Source organism: Corylus avellana, chromosome 5 (assembly GCF_965113065.1).
Source record: "Corylus avellana chromosome 5, dhCorAvel1.hap1.2, whole genome shotgun sequence".
Classification (NCBI taxonomy): Eukaryota; Viridiplantae; Streptophyta; class Magnoliopsida; order Fagales; family Betulaceae; genus Corylus; species Corylus avellana.
In genome coordinates, this window is record NC_142494.1 from 28,631,875 (window position 1) to 28,656,279 (window position 24,405).

At 35.4% G+C, this 24,405-nt stretch overlaps 3 protein-coding genes and 2 pseudogenes across 3 annotated transcripts; 1 reads left to right on the forward strand and 4 right to left on the reverse strand.

Annotated features, from left to right (window-relative positions):
- The first annotated feature begins 3,666 nt into the window (after nt 1-3,666).
- LOC132183429 (V-type proton ATPase subunit d1) lies at nt 3,667-8,361 on the forward strand. Its single transcript, XM_059596865.2, has 10 exons — nt 3,667-3,974; nt 5,593-5,713; nt 5,969-6,076; nt 6,161-6,263; nt 6,700-6,780; nt 6,980-7,065; nt 7,236-7,295; nt 7,423-7,471; nt 7,669-7,803; nt 7,972-8,361. The coding sequence occupies exons 1-10, from the start codon at nt 3,794-3,796 to the stop codon at nt 8,101-8,103; spliced, it is 1,056 nt and encodes a 351-aa protein (XP_059452848.1). The 5' UTR covers nt 3,667-3,793; the 3' UTR covers nt 8,104-8,361.
- Nucleotides 8,362-8,514: 153 nt separating this feature from the next.
- LOC148586023 (MDIS1-interacting receptor like kinase 2 pseudogene) lies at nt 8,515-10,679 on the reverse strand (annotated as a pseudogene).
- Nucleotides 10,680-12,367: 1,688 nt separating this feature from the next.
- On the reverse strand, nt 12,368-15,256 carry LOC132182192 (uncharacterized). The gene is made up of 4 exons (XM_088516867.1): nt 14,842-15,256; nt 13,958-14,769; nt 13,084-13,882; nt 12,368-12,759 (listed from the first exon to the last, which is right to left on the reverse strand). Exons 1-4 carry the CDS (start codon nt 15,254-15,256, stop codon nt 12,368-12,370), a joined length of 2,418 nt encoding a protein of 805 aa, XP_088372993.1.
- Nucleotides 15,257-17,774: 2,518 nt separating this feature from the next.
- On the reverse strand, nt 17,775-20,022 carry LOC148586024 (MDIS1-interacting receptor like kinase 2-like). Its single transcript, XM_088516403.1, has 2 exons — nt 18,460-20,022; nt 17,775-18,163 (listed from the first exon to the last, which is right to left on the reverse strand). The coding sequence occupies exons 1-2, from the start codon at nt 19,904-19,906 to the stop codon at nt 17,775-17,777; spliced, it is 1,836 nt and encodes a 611-aa protein (XP_088372529.1). The 5' UTR covers nt 19,907-20,022.
- On the reverse strand, nt 19,908-22,881 carry LOC132182191 (MDIS1-interacting receptor like kinase 2-like; annotated as a pseudogene).
- Between the last annotated feature and the right edge of the window lie 1,524 nt (nt 22,882-24,405).

Here is a 24,405-nt window from a genome sequence, read left to right on the forward strand (position 1 = left end):
TGGTCAATATTGAAATTTATAAAAAGGACAAGGAGCATTTGCAAATAATCTAAACATGTTCCCTAATAATAAAAAAAGATGTTAAAGTTATATAATAACAAACCAAAAATGGAAATAAAAATCTTAAATTATTTTATTTAACCGGAAATTAGATTAAAAAGCAGGGACAAAAGAGGGAGATCAAAGTTATATTCAGTTTCAGGGTGATAAGGTGGCATTTATGAGGAAAGGGTATGTGTTGAAAGATGTATGACAAACTCCAAGTGTTGAACATATAAGAGCAGCGTTTTTCTTTTGTTGGTGTACGTTGAGGTTCGTAAAAATCTCTGGCAACGCTTAATTTGTAACGTAAACTTTGTAGAAAGGGGAGAGGGGTTGGTGGGTTGAATTGTTTTTATCGTAAAAGATATGAAAGCGAAACAGAAAATTAAAAAGCAAGTGATAGAAACCCTGCAAAACAAACACGCTGTTTTGGGTGGTTACAAGTCCACCAATTACTTTCTCCTGCATGCTTACACTTGATCAACGCGTAGCCTCCTGAGCTTGCAAGGTGGTGCCATTGCCATCTTTAAGGTTTTCCCTATAATACAACTATGGTTTTCACTTATCACAATAGAATCCTCTCTATTTCAAGATCGAGTTAAGATATTATTTTATTGTATTTAATTAAATACATGGACGGTTTATACATTTCATTTCATATAATTCGAAGCAGAAAAAGAATTATCTTTATTTCATTTCATTCATGTTTATCACTTTCCTCTTCTTAATAGAGAAAGTAAATTAAAACTTGACAAAATTTATGACGATTAATAAATGACTTGAAACTGAAGGTAGACACTGCAAGCAGAAACACGTGGTTGACATGATAATATACATGACTTTCACGAAGACCTAGAACATGCCTCTCATCTGTCCATGATGGCGCACGGATTGGCAAAGGTAGCTCAGCTGAGAGTGGTGGTGTTTCTAGAATTTGGATGGAGGAGATCCCAGAATTTATCCATGATGTTGTTGTTTTAGAGCAAACTGCAACTTGTTGTTTAGAGTTCTATGCTCTTTGATGTTTTAGAGTCCTCGACTCTAGATATTTATTTGTACTTTCAGAATTATTTGAATAAGATCAGTCTTCTTTAAAAAAAAAAAAAAAAAGAACATGCCTCTCTCTCTCTCTCTCTAAGATCATTTATTTATTTAGAGTATTATAAGCCCATTGATTTATTTTCCTCATTAGTTTTTCGCAAGCAGATCATGGCATAAATTTATTCTTAAATGAACATGCTATATATATACTGTATGTAAATAACATATTGTCACCTTCACCCGTTGAACTCCAGGCCTACTAATAATTTAAGCTCGTTAAAGTAATTTGGAGTCATCAGACGACTACTTTCGGTAATAGAAAAACGGACGAGAATTTCTAATTCACTTGTTTAAAATGGAGATAAATTATTTTATAGTTAATGTTTTATTTTATTGCTCTTAACACGTGTATGATGTCATTTTATTCAGTTTTTTTTTTTTTTTTTTTTTTTTTTTTTTTTTTTTTTTTTTTAAATGATGTGCTGACATATATATATATTCATCATATAGCATAATGTATATCATTAGATATAACAAAATAAATTCTTGATTATTAAATCACTCATATTCATTTGAAATGAAGATGATCTATTTAAAAAAAAAAAAAAAATCGGCTCTTGGAGATATAAAAGTTGATCACTTGATAAAGCATAGAAAATATAGTCCCCAAGAGGTAGTTCAATCGGCTAAGACCACACTTAATGAAGTGGATGCCACTAGTTCGAATCTCTCTCCCTCTCTTGTGCAGACATGTCAAAAAAAAAAAAGAAAAAAAAAGAGAAGATAAAGGAATCTGCAGTACCTATATCTCTTCAAGACTTCATCCAATATTATATTTTAGAGAAAATATAATCACACAATTTCAATTTATTTCATTGATTTTTAAATCCAAATTTTAATTTACTCCTTATATGTTTTGCATTTTTCACTTCTTTCGCCTAAAAAATTATTTTTCAACTCATGAATACCAGCCAAATAAGCAGTTTTATATGATTTTGGACATAATGAGTAAAGTGAAAATAAAAAAAATAAAAAATAAATAGTTAAATTAAAATCTGATGGAATAAATTGAAGTTGCAACTTGCTTGATTACTTGTGAAGTAAATTAATATTTTCTTTATATTTTATTAATAATGCATTCCACCTGGTATTACCATTATTAATAAATCGCATATAATAACCCTTCATCTCCCAAAAACAAAGTCAACAAAAAGAAGTCCTCCTTTAACAAATATGTGGCACCAATAGTCCATTTTTTTTCATGCAATACGCATCATCAAAATCGTGCTCTAACATCCTTCTTCTTTTTTTATTATTTAAAACTACCATCTATTGCCTAATTACAGCATGAATATATTATATCCACAAGTCAGACCGTTGAAGAATGAACAGTTGTGTTTATACGGTTGGCCGTTAGGAATTTGCAGCCCATGATTGAATCATGAAAATGGACCGCCCGCTTCCCTCTAGTTAGAAGCCTTGAATGTCCGCGCCCTCCTTTTTTTTTTCTAACTTGAAAAATGTGTACACAGAACCGGCACACATACGTTTGTATGCATGTCGTGTACGTATATTTATTTTTTAGTCCTATGATGGAGAGCGACACTTAGAGCCATGGTCGTGCGCGTGCGTCCGCGTGTCAGCCCTGGGCAAGCGAGCAGTTCTCCTTCTCTGGGCGCGTGTCGTACGCTGAACTGCTGCAACGTGGAAGCGTCTGACATCACGTGGGTTGCCATTGTTGAATGATGACATGGACATATGCGGCTAAGACTACCACAAATGACAATTTGATGTACCGAATCGTCAGCAACCTTTCAAATTAGAAAGTAAAGCAGTGGAGATTTGATGGAATTAATTAGAGATAAAGAGTATTTTCTGTATAATCTCTACGAATATTGTTTTGTGGAGCGAATTTAATACTATTTCTAATAAAAATCCGACTTATCAAGAATAAAGTATTATATTCTGATATTTAATAATTAATACATAATAAAAAAAGATATATCTAACTTATTTTACACGACATTTAGCATATGTCTCTAACAAAGATACAAATTCTATGAGCATATACGGTATACCTTTTTTTTTTTTAAGAATAAACAAATGAAACATATAAATTATTTCCGAGTTTTTGATGTGTATACATTTGTTTCGATTCATAAATAATACATATTATTTGATATAGTAATACTATTTTATAGATTATTATATGATTGTTATATAACTATGATATAGCAGTAAAAATCAGTTAATGTAAAAAAATTAATGTCCAAACATTACTCTATTTGGTAATATTATGATTAGGGGGCCAAAACTTGATGACAAAGTAGAAACAAAGAACTTATAAAAGCTTTAGAACTAGCCATAGCAAGAGGAGAAAAAAAAAAAAGAGGCGTTTCGGCCCATTTGGGCTTGAAATTTTCCAACACTGTGGTGTACTTAGTTGGGCCCTATCTTTACTACACTGTAAATCTCTAGGCCCAAAGTTGGTAAGATGAAGGTTCCAGTTAAGCTCAGCCATGTACGAAAACGTGGAGGGTAATTTAGAGATTTCAATCTCACCCAACGATGAAACAGACCAACTCGTCCTTGATCTGAATCGTACCACACAGCCATAGCAGGTCTCTTGCTCTTTCGTCCCTAAAATCTCTTGGCTCAATTTTTGTCCTCCGAATTCGTGTGTTTCCCTTCAGATCCGTCTTTCAGGAAAATGTACGGATTCGAAGCGCTTACCTTCAACATCAATGGAGGATACCTGGAGGCGATCGTGAGGGGGCACCGTGCTGGGCTGCTGACAGCCGCTGATTACAACAACTTGTGCCAGTGCGAGACCCTGGACGACATCAAGATGCACCTCACGGCCACCGAGTACGGGTCGTACCTCCAGAACGGTGCGTTGTGTTTTTATTTCCCTTCACCTTCTCCAATTCGCTTTGATTCGATTGATTTCGTGTGATCCTAACCTCTGTTTGGTTACTGAGAAAATGGAAGTGAGAGTTTTTGACCTATTGTTGTTTGATTGTTTGTAGATATGAAATTTGTGTTAATTGGAGCTTTCTTTTAAGAGAATCACTCTTTTACTTAATATCTCTAATTTGAATGAAATGTAGCCTCTGTTATAGTCATTCTTTCAATATTCTGTTTTGAACATTTTCATGTTATGGATTTGTCTTTTAATCTCTTTAAAATTTTGGGGTCTTAGGTTGAAGCGGGAGTTATTTGGTGTCAATGTATTGATTAACGGAGAGTTAGGGTTTCACAAATGGTAAATGTTAGAGTGAAGGCTTGCTAGCCGCTCAAAGTGAATGTATGTTGAATTGGATGACTGTTGAGTAGGGTAGGAAGTAGGATTTTGGTTGAATATTGAGCGGGCAAGATAAGGGCTTAGGCTATGTCTTGGTTTAGTCTTTCGAATCTTGAAGCTTAGGACTGAGAAAAAGAGGTTTTCATTGTGAAGGATGTTAATGACAGATTGGAAGATACTAGATAGTGATCTCATTACTTATCAAAAAAAAAAAAAAAAAGATAGTGATCTCATGTCTACATGGAGGGTTCTCTGCATTCAGAATGTTGGGTATATTGAGAGTGCGGTCGAAGAAGCCATGTTAATAAAGCAGCTGAATTATCTGCAAAGGATTTTCATAGCCTGATCTCAATATGAGGGTAGATAATTTGCTCATATTTGAATGAGACAAATTTGAGAGATGCTGGACAGAAACCCGTCAATCTTCCATACATTAAGAATATCTGTGAGAGCTGAAATTTTACTACAAATGACATGTAGGAAAAATATTTGATAAGAGGCAGTGGTATAAAAGATCGTGGCTGCATTGTTTCTGTGAAGGAAGAGATGCAACTTTGCCTTTGTTTTCTTTTTGCTTACTGCATATAGTATTTATTTGTGTTTTTTTTTTCGGTTGGTAAATGGTAACCTTGCAATTTTACTACCTTTGTCATGCTTGGCCTAGTAAAGCACTTTGCATAATGACAAAAGTTTTGAGGACCTTGAGACATCGTTGGCGGAGCTTGAGTCCTTTTTCTTTGTTATTCTTTATACTTGGACAGCTGCATTTGTAGCTCCTTGGGAGATTAGTTTTCATAATTTTCTTGTTCTTTTCTCTCCTCCTAATTAGGTCTTTCTCTAGCATACTCCATGTGTACCTGATTAACACTTTTCGCTTTTAATGATATTTTGATTCCTTAGTTAAAAAAAAAAAAAAAAAAAAACAAGTAAAGCACTTTACATAATGAATAAATTTCTTACGGTGCACAATTTGATGAATTTGTTGAATAATGCAGTTGCCGCAGCATGTAGTCCCATTTATTGTGTTCCCATAAACCTGAAGTTTTATGTGGGTTACATCCCACGAGATCTATATGCTTTCAATTTGAATTGATGACTTGGAATTTCTGATTTGATGTACATGCATACGTTATAGTTTTGTTTTATGTTTCTATTTTTTATTTGGTTGAAGTTACTAATTGCTATTTCTCACAACTTTCTTGCAGAACCTTCCCCGTTGCATACTACAACTATTGTAGAGAAATGCACTCTTAAACTGGTTGATGAGTATAAGCACATGCTATGCCAAGCGACAGAGCCCTTATCAACCTTCTTAGAGTATATAACGTATGTGGATTTCGTCCTTTTTGTAAACCTTTTCTCGTGTTGTAATTTTTTCTTTTAGCATTTTTGACCATTCTACTGTTAGTTGTGGATTAATTTTAGGCCGAATATTTAAAAAAAAAAACTTTGAAATTACAACCTTTTTTTATATCTAAATGGCTTAAAAGAAAAGAGATATCAAACTTCTTATGATTACAACTACTGAAGAAAACATAAGCTGAACGCATGAAAACCATTATAATCTGCTGCTTCATCCAGATACGGTCACATGATAGACAATGTTGTCCTAATTGTTACTGGAACCTTGCATGAGAGAGATGTTCAAGAGCTCTTGGAAAAATGCCACCCGTTAGGCATGTTTGACAGGTAATTTCACCCCTGAACACTGCTTTCCCTGACTTATTGATGATTTATAAATGAATTTTTCTTAATTTCCTCTGTTCTCCTCAGCATTGCTACTCTGGCAGTTGCTCAGAATATGCGAGAGCTTTATAGGTTGGTTCTTGTTGACACACCATTGGCTCCATACTTCTCCGAGTGTATCACATCAGAGGTGTAGACTAGTCTTTATTCACTTATTACGTTCTTTTATCTTTAAATTATTGTACTTATCTCATGGTCTTAATTCTATATTGGGTCTCTACATTGCCGTGCTTTACTGTTACTCTGAATGGTGATCTGATCTTTCCTATTTTCTTGAAATAGTCGTATGTACTTCAAATGGATAATTTTGATCGTCTAGTTAGAGAAGTGTGTTATATTAGGGCATTGAGCTAGAGATTATTTACCATTGGCTATTAATTTCATAGAGTGAATACAGAAAACCTTTTAATGTCTTTGTTATATTAATACCAGTACATGAGCTGGTTCTCATGAATGATAGCAGTGGCATCGCTATTACAGAATGACCAATTTGTTTGACATTATTGCATTTGATACTTGTAGGAAAACTTTGATTTTAATTCCTTTGGATTCCCTTTATTATGTAGGACTTGGATGACATGAACATTGAGATAATGAGGAACACTCTTTACAAGGCGTACCTAGAGGATTTTTACAGGTTTTGCCAGGTGAGCATTGATTTTTACAGATTTTTTTTAAAAAGATATTTGGAAATTTTGTTGCATGTCCTCCCCTCCCCCCTCTTATGCGGACATATAAAAAAAAAAAAACTACCAAAGTGTGCCAAAAAGGCAACTTTTTTAATCTTATCAAAATTTTGTTGCATGTCCTATGTCATTTTAATTTCAACAAGATATTCTGGTATAGAAACTTGGGGGTGCGACTGGAGAGATCATGTCTGACCTCCTCGCCTTTGAGGCTGACAGAAGGGCTGTCAATATTAGCATAAATAGGTATTCTTCTACTGTTCACTCTTTTTTTTTTGGGTACGGTTTCTCATGGTGATTCTTTTGATGTTGACAAACTTGTTTCACAATTTTTTTTTAATGGTTTCTCATTCTTAATCCTTCCAATCTTGCAAATGCATTCTTCTGTTGTCATTGATTTGGTTCTCTTTATGCAGCATTGGAACTGAGCTTACCCGAGATGATCGCCGGAAATTGTACTCTAACTTTGGTTTACTGTAAGCTTTCTGCACGATCATTATGTGATTTTATCATTGGATATTTTGTGTAGCTTTAGAATGTTATCTTTGACATTGTATTTATTTTTTTCCCTGGCGTCTTACACTTTTTGCTTATGTTGAACAGTTACCCCTATGGCCATGAGGAACTTGCTGTCTGTGAGGACATTGACCAGGTTTGTGTTTTTTAGCCCTCAAATCAATTAGATGCGTTATGCGCTGTACTTGTTTTTCTTTGCCATGTGTTGACAAGGATTTCTTCTTAACCATTACCACTTGATTGGCATTTATTATGGGTCTTGTACTAATTTCTGCTCGATATTTTTAGTGTCAGTGTTTGTGACTTAAGAGCTCTGTTTGGTTGCCATTGTAGGTCCGTGCTGTCATGGAAAAATATCCTCCTTATCAGTCCATTTTTGCTAAATTATCCTATGGAGAGAGCCAGATGCTAGACAAGGCATTCTATGAAGAGGAGGTGAAAAGGCTTTGCTTAGCATTTGAGCAGCAGGTTTGTACTTCAGCAATTGAGTAGCCATTTATGAGAGTGAGAAGATTGGCATGCCTGATTACATCTAGCTTCTTTAGTTATTTCAAGCCGTTGTCTTCTAGTTCTTGTTGAATGTTGATAACCTGTTCCTGTTTACTCATGATGTATCTTGTCCTTTTTGATTTGCAGTTCCATTATGGTGTTTTCTTTGCTTACATGAGGTTGAGGGAGCAGGAGATAAGGAACTTGATGTGGATTTCTGAATGCGTGGCTCAGAATCAGAAGTCCAGAGTTCATGACAGTGTTGTCTTCATCTTTTAGTTGAATTTTTGACACGTAAGAAAAGTAATCTGCTGTTTTACTTAAAAAAAAAAAAAAATGTTAATCTGCTGTTTTGCATAAATCTTCTGTAAATCACCTCCCTCTCATCCTCCAATGTGTAGCAGAGATAAACCTACCTGCCCCATTTGTGAGACTCATAAAAATTATAGTTTTTGTGTGTTTGTAAGGAGAAGTTGGATTTTATTTATTGTGTTTCATACTAATAAGAATAAAACTTTGGTGGTTACATTAAAGTAATACCGTGCTTGCTGCTTTCCCTGCGCATAGGTACAATCTAGGAAATAACATGATTCATAATATTATAATTCTCATACACAACATTATTTATTCATACAAGTTCATCAAAAAGTATGATACTCAACCTAACTACAAGCACTTCATAATTATGTTTCATCCCCCTGATTCAATCTTATACATTTCATGGTTGCTTAGCTGCCATAGTGAAAGTGCATGTAAAGGATTGGCTATTGGCTTCTTTCGAGAAAAAAATTCTTGAGACACGCATTTCATTGTAGGCCGAGACGTTGGTTTGGTGTGTAGGCACGCAAATGCTAGTGTAGCGACAAGAAAAATATCTTGTGCAACCAAATGATTTGGAGGTGGCAAACGTTGATCTAATATTTCATGTAACATCACGTTTTGAGAAGATGGTGATGATAATGAAGATAAGAGTTCAGTTGGATGTCTTCCTATTAATATTTCCAAGGCCACCACTCCAAAGCTATAAACATCACATTTTTCAGTAACTTTCATTGTATAAGCTAACTCTGCATTAAAAAAAAAGAAAAAAAGATAAGAATTATTAAAAATGTAAAACCTTTTTTTTTTTTTTCTTCTTTTTCTATTTTCTTTTGTATATTTTTCAAAGCAAAGAAGTTGATTAAAACTTGTCATTCCATAAAAATTCTATAATGAAAGTTGTTTGTGATCATCAATCGATTCAAATAACAAATGACAAGGTAACCCTACTAGCATAATATTGGGAAAGATATTTGTTTCAAATGGCTAGTTTTGTGTTTTAGAATAATCGGCCAGGTCGAAAATAAATAAAGATATAAATTATAACAAAAAAAGAATAGTTCACCTGGGGCAATGTAACCGTAAGTGCCTACAACTAATGTTTGATTAGAAGAATCAGGATCAAGAAGTTTAGCTGTGCCAAAGTCAGAAACAAAAGCCTCCAATTTATTATTCAATAGAATATTGTTACTTGTTATATCTCGATGCACAATTGCTGGAATGCATTCATGATGCATATAAGATAAGGCGTGGGAAATGCCTTTGATGATGTTCACCCTCTTGCTCCAATCCAATTCCATAGCTTCAACATTGTTGTGTAGGACACAAAATAGGCTTCCCCTTTTCATGTACTCATAAACCAAAAACATGCATCGCTTATGTAAGCAAAACCCATGAAGTTTTATAATGTTTCGATGACGGATTTCTGTTAACATCTTTACCTCGTTCCTAAAACTCATATCAAAAGTTGGGTTCTCAGCCTCCAAACGGTGAAGTTTCTTCAAGGCAACCACTTTGCCACAAGGTAATTTTGCTTTGTAAACACTACCATAACCACCGGTTCCAATACAATATTTGAGATCAAAGTCCTCGGTTGCTTCAATGATGTCTTCATATGCAATATGTCCGTCATAATTCCATATTGAGAACAAGTTTCCATTCTTTGTTTTTCTCAAATCAATCTGAGTTTTCTTGACCATGCATCGAGACAAGAGAAAGCCACCAAGAATTAGGAATCCAAGGGAAATGGTGATGGGAACAAAAACTTTTACTTTGGTTACCATTGATTTGTTTTTGGTTGGAAGACAAGGAGGGAAATCCATGAAGTCACCACACAAATTCTTATTGCCAATTAATGTGTTGTATGGATGATAATGACCATAATAATATGGAATAGGACCTTTCAAAGAATTGTATGCGAAGTTGACTAAATCAATAGAAACACAAGTATGTGGAATGTTGCCAGTAAGTTTATTGTGGCTGAGATCCAAGAAAGATAGACTGCGTACAGCGCAAAGTTCAACAGATATTTTTCCATTGATAAAGTTTTGACTGAGATTGGTTAAAGGCGAAAGAGATGAAGGTATTGGTCCAGTGATTTGATTATTTGAAATGTCAAACCACTCTAATTGGGTGAGGTTTGCAAGAGAAAGAGGTAACTCGCCTGTTAGATAATTTTCGGACAAATCAAGGTAAGTGAGTCTAGATAAAGTACCTATCTCAAATGGGATGTTCCCATGAAGATTTTTATGGGACAGATCAATCTCGGTGACGCTTGCAGCAGCATTGCAAGTAATACCAGGCTAGTCGCAACGAGTTGAGATATCGTGGCTGTAGGAACTCCACCATCCACTCTTCAAAAGAGCCTTTGCTTCTAATTGTAGTGCTGATGATTCTGATGCTCCCACAAGCTGAGCTCCACTATCCTCCAAATACGTTCCGTACAACATAATACAAGTAGCCCATGCTACGACCACAACGGAAATGGAAACAGAGGGTGCCATGTTTGCAAGTACTATATGATTGATGAGGGAAATGGCAGAGGATCGATCATTATATTCAAGACTGGGGACACTTTAATAAGAAATATACAAGGATGGGGGGGGGAAGACTTGGTGGACTGGGAGTCAAGTGTGTGGCCTTGAATTTTCCACCACTGTGCTTTCCCTGAATCGTCATGGAAATTTCCCTGAATTGTCATGGAACTTTGGAGAATAAATTCCACGCGAGGGAGCAAACGTGTGGCTGGAGAGTGGAGAGACTTATGGAAATTGGACCTTCACATTTCACAGTCCCGAGTCTATGGATATAGTCATATAGATGATTAGATGCCTCGTTTGTTCTTCATGGATGGAAAGGACTAGTAAACTTACGACCTTTCTCATGCCACTTTGGAAAATCTCCCAGTCTTGGCTTATAATTTGGGTTGGTATTCCCAACGTATTGAATCCTTATGACTACTTCAGACCAGAGACTGCTAGTCTGCTACCAACTCATTCAAAGCAACTTATTATTTTCAATTTGCCTCTTCCACAAATTGCTCCTACGACCTTCGCTGCCGGGCACTTGTAAAACAGAGAAAAAAAAAAAAAAAAAATACCGTTTGGAAATTGATGTTCTAGAAAGAGAGAACGAAAAAAGAAAAAGAAAAAGAAAAAAAAAGAAGAAAATATGAGATAATGTATGTAAAGAATCAGAGGGAGGAGGGAGTGAAGGAGGAACTTTTATCTCTTAAAAGATATTTTTTATTTTCTAATTAAAAAAGAAAAAGAAAAAAGAAAGACAGGAGGGAGTGAAGAGAGTGACTACTCTCTCTTCTTTTTCTAAGAAGTTCTCTTCATGTTTTTCTTTCCCTTGAGGCATAATTATGTAACTAGCCTTCAATGTTAACAAAGCTTAGATATTGCAGAAACAATTTGTTTAATCATGAACTCTGCTGTTTTGCATAATCTTCTGTAAGTGTCATTCTTGCTATGCAAGACTGCCTCCAAAAGATTTACATTAGTGATGGAAATATAATAGAGTGCTTGTCACGTGACAAAATTGTTGGATCAGGCCTTTGACCATCTTATCTGAAATTCAATTGGTGTCAAGTGAGAAAAACCAAAGCCCTTTATGGTATTCGAAATCATATCTAGCAAAGTATGTTCTAAGAGCCATCGAAGTGAACATATTGAGATTGTTGCACCTCAACAAAAACCAATCAATTAGAACAATGAATATGGTGATTTTGTAATCCATGTCTTCCTTCAAACCTCCAGAAGTCATTTATCGAATGCAATAGATTGTAATCCATGTGACAAGATTCAATTGAGCCGATTACTACCCTAAAGCCCATCTTTATATTTGGATGTAATTGTAGGTATGTTTAGCAATTGCAAAGCTTTTGTGTTTAACGGTGGAATTTTTGGCTTTATATTGTAGTCCCGAAATGGTGCTTATAAGTTATGAGAGCTCCTCTGCATTTGGTTACGTATGAGAAAAAGCCATAGGACCTTTTTTTCACTTTATCGTGTAGCAAATCTTTGTCCAACTACACTAATTTATTTTGTTTTTGGTATATTTCTTTATTGCATTTATGATGCATTTATGTATATAATATGATTGAAAAATCGGTACAATCTAGAAAATAACATAATTCATGGCATTATGATATCATACACTAACATTTTTTACTCATACAAGTCCATTAAACGATATGATACTCAACCTAACAACAAGCACTTCATAATTGAGTTTCATCCCCTGATTCAACCATATACATTTTCTGGTTCCTTAGCTGCCATAGTGAAAATGTATGTAAAGGTTTGGCTATTGGCTTCTTCCTCCGAGAAAGAAATTCTTGAGATACGCATTTCATTGTAGGCCGAGACTTTGGTTTGGTATGTAGGCATGCAAATGCTAGTGTAGCGACAAGGAAAATATCTTGTGCAACTAGATGATTTGGAGGCGGCACACGTTGATCTAATATTTCATGTAACATCACGTTTTGAGAAGAAGATGATGATAATGAAGTTAGGAGTTCCATTGGATGTCGTCCTATTAATATTTCCAATGCCACCACTCCAAAGCTATACACATCGCACTTTTCAGTAACTTTCATGGTATATGCCAACTCTGCATGTAGATTAAAAGAAGAAGAGGAAGAAAAATTAGAATTATTAAAAATGTAAAAACATTTGTCTTCCTTTTTTTTTGTTCTTTTTTCTTTTGTATATTTTTCAATGCAACGAAGTTGGTCAAAACTTGCCATTGCGTTAAAGTTCCATAGTCAAAGGGTTTGTTTGACATCATGCATGAATCGATTCAAATAGTAACCGACAAAGTAACCTAGTACGAATATTAGGAAAGACGTTTGTTCCACATGGCTAGTTCAAGTTTTAGAATACTAGGCAGGATGAAAATAAATAAATAAATTATAGCAATAAAAGAGTAGTTCACCTGGGGCAATGTAACCGTAAGTGCCTGCAACTAATGTTTGATTGGAGGAATCTGGATCAAGAAGTTTAGCTGTGCCAAAGTCAGAGACAAAACCCTCTAGTTTATTGTTCAACAAAATATTGTTGCTAGTTATATCTCGATGAACAATTGATGGAATGCATTCATGATGCATGTAAGATAAGGCGTGGGCAGTGCCTTTGATGATGTTCACCCTCTTGCTCCAATCCAATTCTATAGCTTCAACATCATTGCTCAGGACACAAAAAAGGCTTCCCCTTTCCATGTACTCATAAACCAAAAACATGCATCGCTTATGCAAGCAGAACCCATGAAGTTTTATAATGTTTCGATGGCGAATCTCTGTTAATACATTTACCTCGTTCCTAAAACTCATATCAAAAGTTGAGTTCTCAACCTCCAAACGATGAAGTTTCTTCAAGGCAACCACTTTGCCACAAGGTAATTCTGCTTTGTAAACACTACCATAACCACCGGTTCCAATACAATATTTTAAGTCAAAGTCCTCGGTTGCTTTAATCATATCTTCATATGCAATATGTCCATCATAATTCCATATCGAGAAGAGGTTTCCATTCTTTGTTTCTCTTGGCTCATATTGATATTTCTTGCCCACGTGCTTGGACAGGAGCAAACACCCAAGAACTAAGAATCCAACGAAAACGGCAATGGGAACAAAAATTTTTACTTTGGTTACAATGGATTTGTTACTGGCTGCAATGGCTGGCAAGTTTTTTGCTTTGGTAACAATGGAATTGTTATTGGCTGGATTTTCTTTTGCCTTGGTAACAATGGAATTGTTATTGGCTGGATTTTTGTTTGCTTTGGTTACGATTGAATTGTTATTGGTTGGAACCGGAAGGCAAGGAGGGAAATTGAAACCACCACACAAATTCTTATTGCCAATTAATGTGTCGGATGTATGATCTTGATCATAAGCATATGGAATCGGACCTTTCAAAGAATTGTATGACAAATTGACTAGTTTAATAGAAATGTAAGTGTCGGGAATATTGCCAGTAAGATTATTATAGCTGAGATCCAAGAATAATAAGCCTATAGTCCCAAGTTCAACAGGTGCTTCTCCACGGATAAAATTATGACTAAGGCTAAGATCATATAAATGAAGGTTGCTGATCTGAGTGGGTATATGACCAATAAGATTGTTATGATCGAGATACAATATGGACAAATTCGTCAAATTCCCTATTTCTACGGGAATGGAACCATTAATTTGATTTTGACTAAGGTCCAAAATATTCAAATTAGTTAAATGACCTATGGTTAAAGGGATTTGACCACTAAGGTTGTTATTTTTGAGACTCAACAAACTCAAATTAGTTAAATGACCAATCATTGAAGGCATTTGACCACTAAGGTTGTTGTTCTTGAGGATCACGCTAATCAAATTTTTCATGTTGCCTATTTTTGGAGGAATGGAACCATCAATTTGATTGGAATAAAGAAACAAAAATTCCAAATTAGCTAAATTACACAAAGTGGAAGGGATTGGACCAATGAGCATGTTATTAGCTAGGTTCAAATAGGCCAAATTCTTCAGCATTCCTATTTCTGATGGTATGAAACCACTAATGTGATTTCCACTCATTGCCAAGTGGGTGAGATTGGTTAAAAGCCCAAGAGATGAAGGGATTGGTCCAGTGATTGAGTTAAAAGAAATGTCAAACCACTCTAATTGGGTGAGGTTAGTAAGTGAAAAAGGCAATTTGCCTGTCAGATTATTAAAGGACAAATCAAGATAGATGAGTTTGGATAGAATACCTATCTCAAGTGGGATGCTCCCGTGAAGTGCAGTTTTATGAAGATTAAGACGGGCTAAATTTGGGAAGGAAGAAAAGTTGAGATTTAACTTATCTACGTTGAGCCGATTAGCCAAGTGAATCGTTGTGACGCTTCCAGCAGCATTGCAAGTAATACCAGGCCACTCGCAATGAGTTGAGGTATTGTTGGTGTGGGCACTCGGCCACCATCCACTCTCCAGCAGAGCCTTCGCTTCAAGTTCTAGTGCTGATGATTCAGAAGATGCTACCACAAACCGAATTGCAGTATCCAAATACATTCCATCGAACAAGACACAAGTAGCCCATGCTACGAGCACAATATTGGAAATGGAAATGGAAACGGAGGGTGCCATGATTGATGAGGGCAATGGCAAAAGGATTGATTGCTGTGTTCATGACTCGGGACACTTTAATAAGAAAGATACAAGGCCAAGGGGGAGCAGTGAGCAGAGTTGGTGGAATACTGAGAGTTAAATTATTCTGTGTTGACGTTGAATGAATACCAACGTATTTCTCACGATTCCTATGAATTAAACTGCAAATTTTCCACGCGTATATATGCTTTCCATGAATCGTCCCGGAAATTTCCTCCCACTTGCATTGCATTGCTGTAATCCACGCGTTCTGTAATCCACAAATCTCTGACTGGAGAGACTTGTGGAATTAAATACTTGTAGTTATTGTTGTGTTGTGCAGCTGGACCTTGAGACTCCATAGGGCCTAGTGTACAGATGCCTCTTGTGCTCTTCATGGATGGACACTTGTCCTTTCTCATGCCACTTCTGAAAATCACCCAATCTCGATCGGCTTATAATTTGGGCTGGAATTCCCAACGCATTGAATCCTTACTACTTCTTCGGACAAGAGACGGCTAAAAGCATACTTCATTCTATAGTTGATTCATCTCTTTATATTTAGGAAAAAATTTTAAAAAATTACAAAAACTCACTCACGTCAATTTTCTTAAATTTAACCAAAATTTTTGAGTAGTTACAGTGTTTTTCAATGTGTAAGCTTATTAAGATTGTGTCAGCTTATTATTTTCAACCGACCTTCACATTTCCACCACATGGACAAGAGACGGCTACTAATGGAAACGTAATTCCCATCTCATCCCCATCAAACGTAATCATGCATGATGGCTTCTTATTATTTATGCAATTAATAGCTACAAAATTTATCATCAAGCTAATTTAAACAACCTCACATGGGGCTTCTTAATACGGAACATGATGTTATCCATTTCAAATTCTTTCTATTTTTTCTGTTTAGTGCATTTAAAATAATAAAATTATTCAATTTTTTTTTTAGGTTAAAATTTTTGGACAACACTACATTTGTCAATGAAAACTGTAATCAATGAAAACTCTTAGAATATATTGAAAATATTCGTATATTCCATAATTAAGTTGATATCAAATATTTTCTATTTATGAGTTAATTGTAATTAAATATTGGGATTGTAACAATACTTATATTTAGACACTACTATATAAATAAGGACCTTTATATTGTAGACAAATCAAGTTAATGAGCACAATGTAACCAGTGATGGAGGGAGGGGAGACCGGAGTAGGCCATGGTCCTCCAAAATAAGGAAAAAAAAATTATAAGTTTTTTTTTTAAAAAAAAGTAAAGTTAAGTTTTAATTTTAGTCATTTGCCCCCTCCAAAAAAAAAAAAATGCCATATTTTTAGATTTTTTGGCCATATTCAACAAAACATTTTGGTCCTATTTTTTTTGGCCCTTACTTTCAAATGCCCACTTTTTTTGCCCTTACGGTAGTCTTTAATTCATAAAAAACAACCAATTTTTATTTTTTTAATAAAAAAAATTCTAAAGAACCCCCCCCCCAAAAAAAAAAATTGGCTGGCCCCCTCTCATAAAATTTCTTGGTTCCGTCCCTGAATGTAGCCCTAAAGAATATTCTGAGTAATGAACGTAGGCGTCTAACACCAAACCACTCATAAATTTCTTTATATTATTTTTCATATTGCTTCTGCTATTATTCTCATGATATCATCGTCCTTATTTCAACAGAAACTTTGGAGAATAAATTCCACGTGCGCATGCAAGCAAATGTGTTGCTAGCTAGAGAGACTTAATTATGGAAATACTTTGTAGATATTATTGTGCAATTGGACCTTCACACTCCCAAGTCTATAGAAATGAGTTTTATTTTAGGCTTCATGAATCTCGACGCACCGTCCAACTGCATGGGGAAAAATTTTGGATTTTATTCATTGTATTTCACACTAATAAGAATAATATTTTGGCGGTTACATAAAATGCATTGTCTATTAAACAACTTATATAGGAAGTGACCAAAAACCGCTGGATTTGTAGCGGAAAATCCCCAACAATCCATGTGGGGGCCGGGGATAGTGGTTTTGCTCTGATGCTAATATACCTCCAAACGCACAGGAGAGTACATTATGAAGTGCTAATTGCTCTGATGCTAATTGCTCTGAAACACAATTATATGAAGTGCTTGTTTTATGTCGAGAATCATATTGTTTGACGAACTAGTCTGAATAAAAAAATGTTTTGATGAAGCAGCATATATGATAGACAATGTTGTCCTGATTGTTACTGAAACCTTGCAAGAGAGAAATGTTCAGGAGCTCTTGGGAAAATGCCACTCCTTAGGCATGTTTGACGGGTAATTTCACCCCTGCACACTGCTTTCCCTGACTCGTTGATGATTTATACATGTATGTATGTATCTATTTATGTATATAATATGATAGAAAATGGGAACAATCTAGAAAATAACATAATCTATGGCATTATAGTTGACATGTATACAAAACATTTTTTTATTCAGACTAGTTTGTCAAACAATATGATTCTCGACATAAAACAAGCACTTCATAATTGAGTTTCATTCCCTGATCCAACCATATATATTTCTTGTTTCCTTAACTCCCATAGTGAAAATGCATGTAAAGATTTGGCTATTGGCTTCTTTCGAGAAAGAAATTCTTGAGACACGCATTTCATTGTAGGTCGAGACTTTGGTTTGGAGTGTAGGCATGCAAATGCTAATGTTGCGACAAGGAATATATCATGTGCAACTAGATGAGTTGGAGGTGGTAGACGTTGGTCTAATATTTCATGTAACATCACATTTTGAGAAGACGATAATGATAATGAAGTCAGGAGTTCTGTTGGATGTCTTCCCATTAATATTTCTAGTGCCACAACTCCAAAGCTATAAACATCGCATTTTTCAGTAACTTTCATGGTATACGCCAACTCTGCATATAAAAAATAAAAATTAGAACTATTAAAAATGTAAAAACCTTTCTTTTTTATTTTATTTTTTCATTTTTGTTTTTCCTTTTTCCATTTGAATATTTTTTCAATACAAAGAAGTTGGTCAAAACTTGCCATTGCATAAATTTCATATTGAAAATGACAAGATAACCCTACTAGCATGAATGTTGGGAAAGATATTAGTTCCACATGGCTAGTTATATGTTTGAGAATAATAGGTACGACTAAAAAAAATAAAATAAATATATAATTTATATTGAGGAAAACAACAGTTCACCTGGAGCAATATAACCGTAAGTGCCTGCAACTAATGTTTGATTGGAGGAATCTGGATCAAGAAGTTTAGCTGTGCCAAAGTCAGAGACAAAACCCTCTAGTTTATTGTTCAACAAAATATTGTTGCTTGTTATGTCTCGATGAACAATTCTTGGAATGCATTCATGATGCATGTAAGATAAGGCATGAGCGGTGCCTTTGATGATGTTCACCCTCTTGCTCCAATCCAATTCCATAGCTTCAATATCATTGCTCAGGACACAAAATAGGCTTCCCCTTTCCATGTACTCATAAATCAAAAACATGCATCGTTTATGTAAACAGAACCCATGAAGTTTTATAATGCTTCGATGTCGAATTTCTATTAACACTTTTACCTCGTTCCTGAAACTCATGTCAAAAGTTGGGTTCTCAGCCTCCAACCGATGAAGTTTCTTCAAGGCAATCACTTTCCCACCAGGTAATTCTGCTTTGTAAACGCTACCATAACCACCAGTTCCAATACAATATTTTATATCAAAGTCCTCGGTTGCTTCAATGATGTCTTCATATGCAATATGTCCATCATAATTCCATATCGAGAACAAGTTCCCATTCTTTGTTTCTTTTAACTCAAATTGGGTTTTCTTGACCATGCGCTGAGACAGAAGAAAGCCTCCTAGAACTAAGAATCCAAGGGAAATGGTGATGGGAACAAAATCTTTCACTATGGTTACAATTGATTTGTTACTGCAACGAGGGAAACCCATGAAGTCACCGCACAAATCCTTGTTACCAATTAATGTGTCGGGTGTATGATACCAATAGTATGGAATTGGACCTTTTAAAGAATTATATGACAAGTTGACTATTCCGATATTGCCAGTAAGACTATTGTAGCTGATATCCAAGTGCCATAAATTGTGTATAGTGGTAAGTTCAACAGGTAATTTTCGACTAATAAAGTTATGACTAAGGTTAAGAGTTTCCAACAAATGAAGATTTCTGATCTGAGTGGGAATATGACCAATAAGATTATTATGATCAAGACATAGATGGGACAAATTCTTCAAATCCCCTATTTCTACAGGGATGGAACCATTAATTTTATTTTTACTGAGGCTCAAAACTTCCAAATTTTTAAAATGACCTATGGTCGAAGGGATTTGACCAATGAGCATGTTATAACTTAGGTCCAAATGGACCAAATGCTTCATCATCCCTATTTCTGATGCTATTGAACCATTGATTTGATTTCTAGACATATCCAGAAAGTTGAGATTGGTTAAAAGCCAAAGAGATGAAGGGATTGGACCAATGAGCATGTTAAAACTTAGGTCCAAATAGGCCAAATTCTTCAACCTCCCTATTTCTGATGCTATGAAACCACTGATTTGATTTCTACCCACTGCAAAGTGGTTGAGATTGGTTAAAAGCCAAAGAGAAGAAGGGATTGGACCCATGAGCATGTTAAAACTTAGGTCCAAATAGACCAAATTCTTGAGCAACCAGATGATTTGGAGGTGGCAAACGTTGGTCTAATATTTCATCTAACAGCACATTTGGAGAAGGCGGTGATGATAATGAAGTCAAGAGTTTTGTTGGATGTCTTCCCATTAATATTTCCAGTGTCACAACTCTAAAGCTATAAATATCACATTTTTCAGTAATTTTCATAGTGTAGGCCAACTATGCATATAAAAATAAATAAAATAAAAAGATAAAAGAACGATAAGAACTATTAAAACTATAAAATCTTTTTTTTTTTTTTTTTTGTTTTCTATTTTCTTTTGTATATTTTTCAATGTAAAGATGTTGGATATAAACTTGTCATTGCATAAAAATTCTATAGCAAAAGTTGTTGTTTGTGATCATGCATGAATTGATTCAAATAGTAAATAAGAAGGTAACCCTAGTAGCATAATATTGGGAAAGATATTTGTTCCACATGGCTAGTTCTATGTTTTAGAATAATATGAAAGACAAAAAATAAAATAAAATAAAATAAAAATATAATATAGAGGAAGAAAAAGAACAATTCACCTAGAGCAACATAACCGTAAGTGACTGCATCTAATGTTTGATTGGAAGAATCAGGATCAAGGAGCTTAGCTGTGCCAAAGTCAGAGACAAAAGCCTCCAATTTAGAGTTCAATAAAATATTTTTGCTTGTTGTATCTCGATGAACAATTGTTGAAATGCATTCATGATGCATGTAAGATAAAACGTGGGTGGTGCCTTTGATGATGTTCACCCTCTTGCTCCAATCCAATTCCATAGCTTTAACATTGTTGTTTAGGACACAAAATAGGCTTCCCCATTCCATGTATTCGCAAACCAGAAACATGTGTCACTTACATAAACAAAACCCATGAAGTTTTACAATGTTTCGATGGCGGATCTCTGTTAACACTTTTACCTCATTCTTGAAACTCACATCAAAAGTTGGGTTCTCAGCTTCCAACCGATGAAATTTCTTTATGGCAATCACTTTGCCATCAGGTAATTCTGTTTTGTAAACACTACCATAACCACCAGTTCCAATACAATATTGTATATCAAAGTTTTAAGTTGCTTCAATGATGTCTTCATATGCAATTTATCCATCATAATTCCATATCAAGAATAAGTTCCCATTCTTTGTTTGTCGTGGCTCAAATTGGGTTTTCTTGACATTGCGTCGAGACAAGAGAAAGCCTAGAAGAACTAGAAATCCAAGGGAAATGGGGATGGGAACAAAAAAGTTTACTTTGGTGATAATTGATTTGTTACTGGCTGGAATTGGAAGGCAAGGAGGGAGACCGATGTAGTCACCGCATAAATCCTTGTTGCCGATCAATGTGTAGCATTTTTGAACCTGATCATAATTGTCTGGAATTGGACCCTTCAAAGAATTGTATGACAAGTTGACTATTGAAGAAATGAACATACGAGGAATGTTGCCAGTAAAATTATTGTAGTTGAGATCAAGAAGCATTGAACCGCCTAAAGCCTCTAGTTGAATTAATTCTCCACTGATGAAATTATGACCAAGTTTAAGATATACCAAGGAAGAAATGACGGTGATCTGAGTAGGAATTGGACCAATGAGATTGTTATAATCGAGATATAATTCGACAAGATTTGCCAAGTTCCCTATTTCTACGGGATGGAACCTTTGATTTGATTCAAATTAAGGTACAACAATTGCAAACCAATTAAGTTACCAATAGTTGAAGGGATTGGACCAGTAAGTCTGTTATTCTGAAGGGACAATTGACTCAAATTCTTCATCTGGCCTATTTCTTGGGGAATGAAACCGTCAATTTGATTCGAAGCAAGACTCAAAGTTTTCAAATTAGTTAACTAACCTATAGTCGAAGGGATTTGACCATTAATGTTGTTATTGTCAAGGGCCAAGTAAGTCAAATTCTTCATATTGCCTATTTCTCGGGGAATGAAACCATTGATTTGATTAGAAGCGAGACCCAAAAATCCTAAATGAGTTAAATGACCTAAAGTGGGAGGGATTGAACCGATGAGCATGTTATTTTGTAGATCAAAAGTGACAAGATTCTGCAGCATCCCTATTTCTGACACTACGAAACCATTCAATTGATTTCCAAACATTCACAGAGAGGTGAGACTGTTTAAAAGGCCGATAGATGAAGTGATTGGTCTAATAAAGTTGTTTTCACTTAGACCTAATACAAGAAGATTCCTCATATTTCCTAAATTCTTGGGGATTGAACCATTGAATTGGTTTGCAGAGAAATCCAAAAGGGTGAGATTGGTTAAGAGCAACAGAGATGAAGGAATTTGTCCAATCAATTTGTTTTGAGCCACACGTAAATGAACAAGATTCTTTAGATTGCCTAATTTTGGAGGGATGAAACCATTGATTTGATTATAATAAATGTCAAACCACACTAATTGGGTGAGGTTGGTAAGAGAAAGAAGCAGTTCATCAGACAATTTATTGTAAGATAGATTAAGGTAGGTGAGTTTGGATAGAGTACCTATTTCATGTGAGATGCTCCCCTGAAGTCTACTATTTCGAAGATCAAGATGAACTAAATTTGGCAAGCAAGAGAAATTTAGTTTCAGCAAATCTGTCAAATTGACACTTAACTAAGTTGATCTCTGTGACGCTTCCACCAACATTGCAAGTAATACCAGGCCACTCACAACCACCTGAGATATCGTTGTTGTAGTCACTCTCCCACCATCCACTCTCCGGTAGAACCTTTGCTTCTGGTTCTAACGCTGACGCTGCCACAAGCTGAGTTTCAGCATCCAAATACGTTCCATAGAGCAAGAAAATGAAAATGGAAACGAGGGCTGCCATGTTCACAAGTGTGTGATTGATGAGAGCAAATGGCAAACGGCCTTGATCGTTGGGTTCTTTAATAAGACTGTCACAGAGCGACTGCGCGTGCAGGTATAGACCGATTATCAACGTCATAAGAAATATACAAGGGGGGAAGACTTGGTGGACTGGGAGTCAAGTGTCACTGTGTGGTTTTGAATTTTCCTCCCCTATGCTTTCCTTGAATCGTCGTGGAAATTTCCTTCCGCTTGCATTGCTTTAATCTGTTTTGTAATCAATGGGAACTTTGGAGAATAAATTCCACGCGAAAGAGCAAATGTGTGGCTGGAGAGTGGAGAGACTTGTGGAAATTGGACCTTCACATTTCACACTCCCGAGTCTATAGATATAGATGCCTCGTTGTTCTTCATGGATGGAGAGGACTAGTAAACTCTTGACCTTTCTGACCTAATCTTGGCTTATAATTTGGGCTGGTATTCCCAACGTATTGAATCCTTATAACTTCTTTGGACAAGAGACTGCTACCAAACTCATTCAAAGCAGCTTATTATTTTCAACTCACCCTTAAACATTTCCGCTACATGGCTTCCTCTTCCACAAATTGCACCTACGACCTTTGCCTGCCTGCCACTTGTAAAACACACACAAAAAAAAAAAGGTTTGGAAATTGAGGATGTTCTAGAAAGAGAGAACGAAAAAAAAAAAAGAATACATGAGATAATGCATGTAAAGAGAGTGACTACTCTCTCTTCTTTTTCTAAGAAGTTCTCTTCATGTTTTTCTCTCCCTCAAGGCATAATTATGTAACTAGCCTTCAATGTTGACAAAGCTTAGATATTGCAGAAACAATGTTTAATCATGAACTCTGCTGTTTTGCATAATCTTCTGTAAGAGTCATTCTTGCTACGCAAGACTGCCTCCAAAAGATTTACATTAGTGATAGAAATATAATAGAGTGCATGTCACGTGACAAAATTGTTAGATCGAGTTTTTGGCCATCTTATTTAAAATTCAATTGGTATCTAGTGAGAGAAACCAAAGTCTTTTATGGTATTCGAAATCGCATCCCGCAAAACATATTTTAAGATCCGTCCAAGTGAACAGATTGGGATTGTTTTACCTCTACAAAAACCAATCAATTAGAACAATCAATATGGTGATTTTGTAATCCATGTCTTCCTTCAAACCTCCAGAAGTCAGTTATAGAATGTAATTCATGTGACAAGATTCAATTGAGCCGATTACTACTCTAAAGCCCATCTTTATATTTGGATGTAATTGTATATGTTTAGCAATTGCAAAGCTTTTGTGTTTAACGGTGGAATTTTTGGCTTTATATTGTAGCCCCGATATGGTACTTGATAAGTTATGAGAGCTCTTCTGCATTTGGTTACGTATGAGAAAAAGCCATAAGACCTTCTTTTTTTTCACTTTATCGTGTTGCAAATCTTTGTCCAACCACACTATTTTTTTCCTTTGTGGTTTATTTCTTTATTATATTTATGATGCATTTATGTATATAATATTGTTGAGGTTTAACAATGCTGCTGCTCTACTCACTTAGACGTATCTTAGATACCTTGCGGGGTGCAATTTTGAATGCCATAAAAGGATTTGACTTCCCTTACTGGATACCAATTGGTTTTCAGATGAGATGGT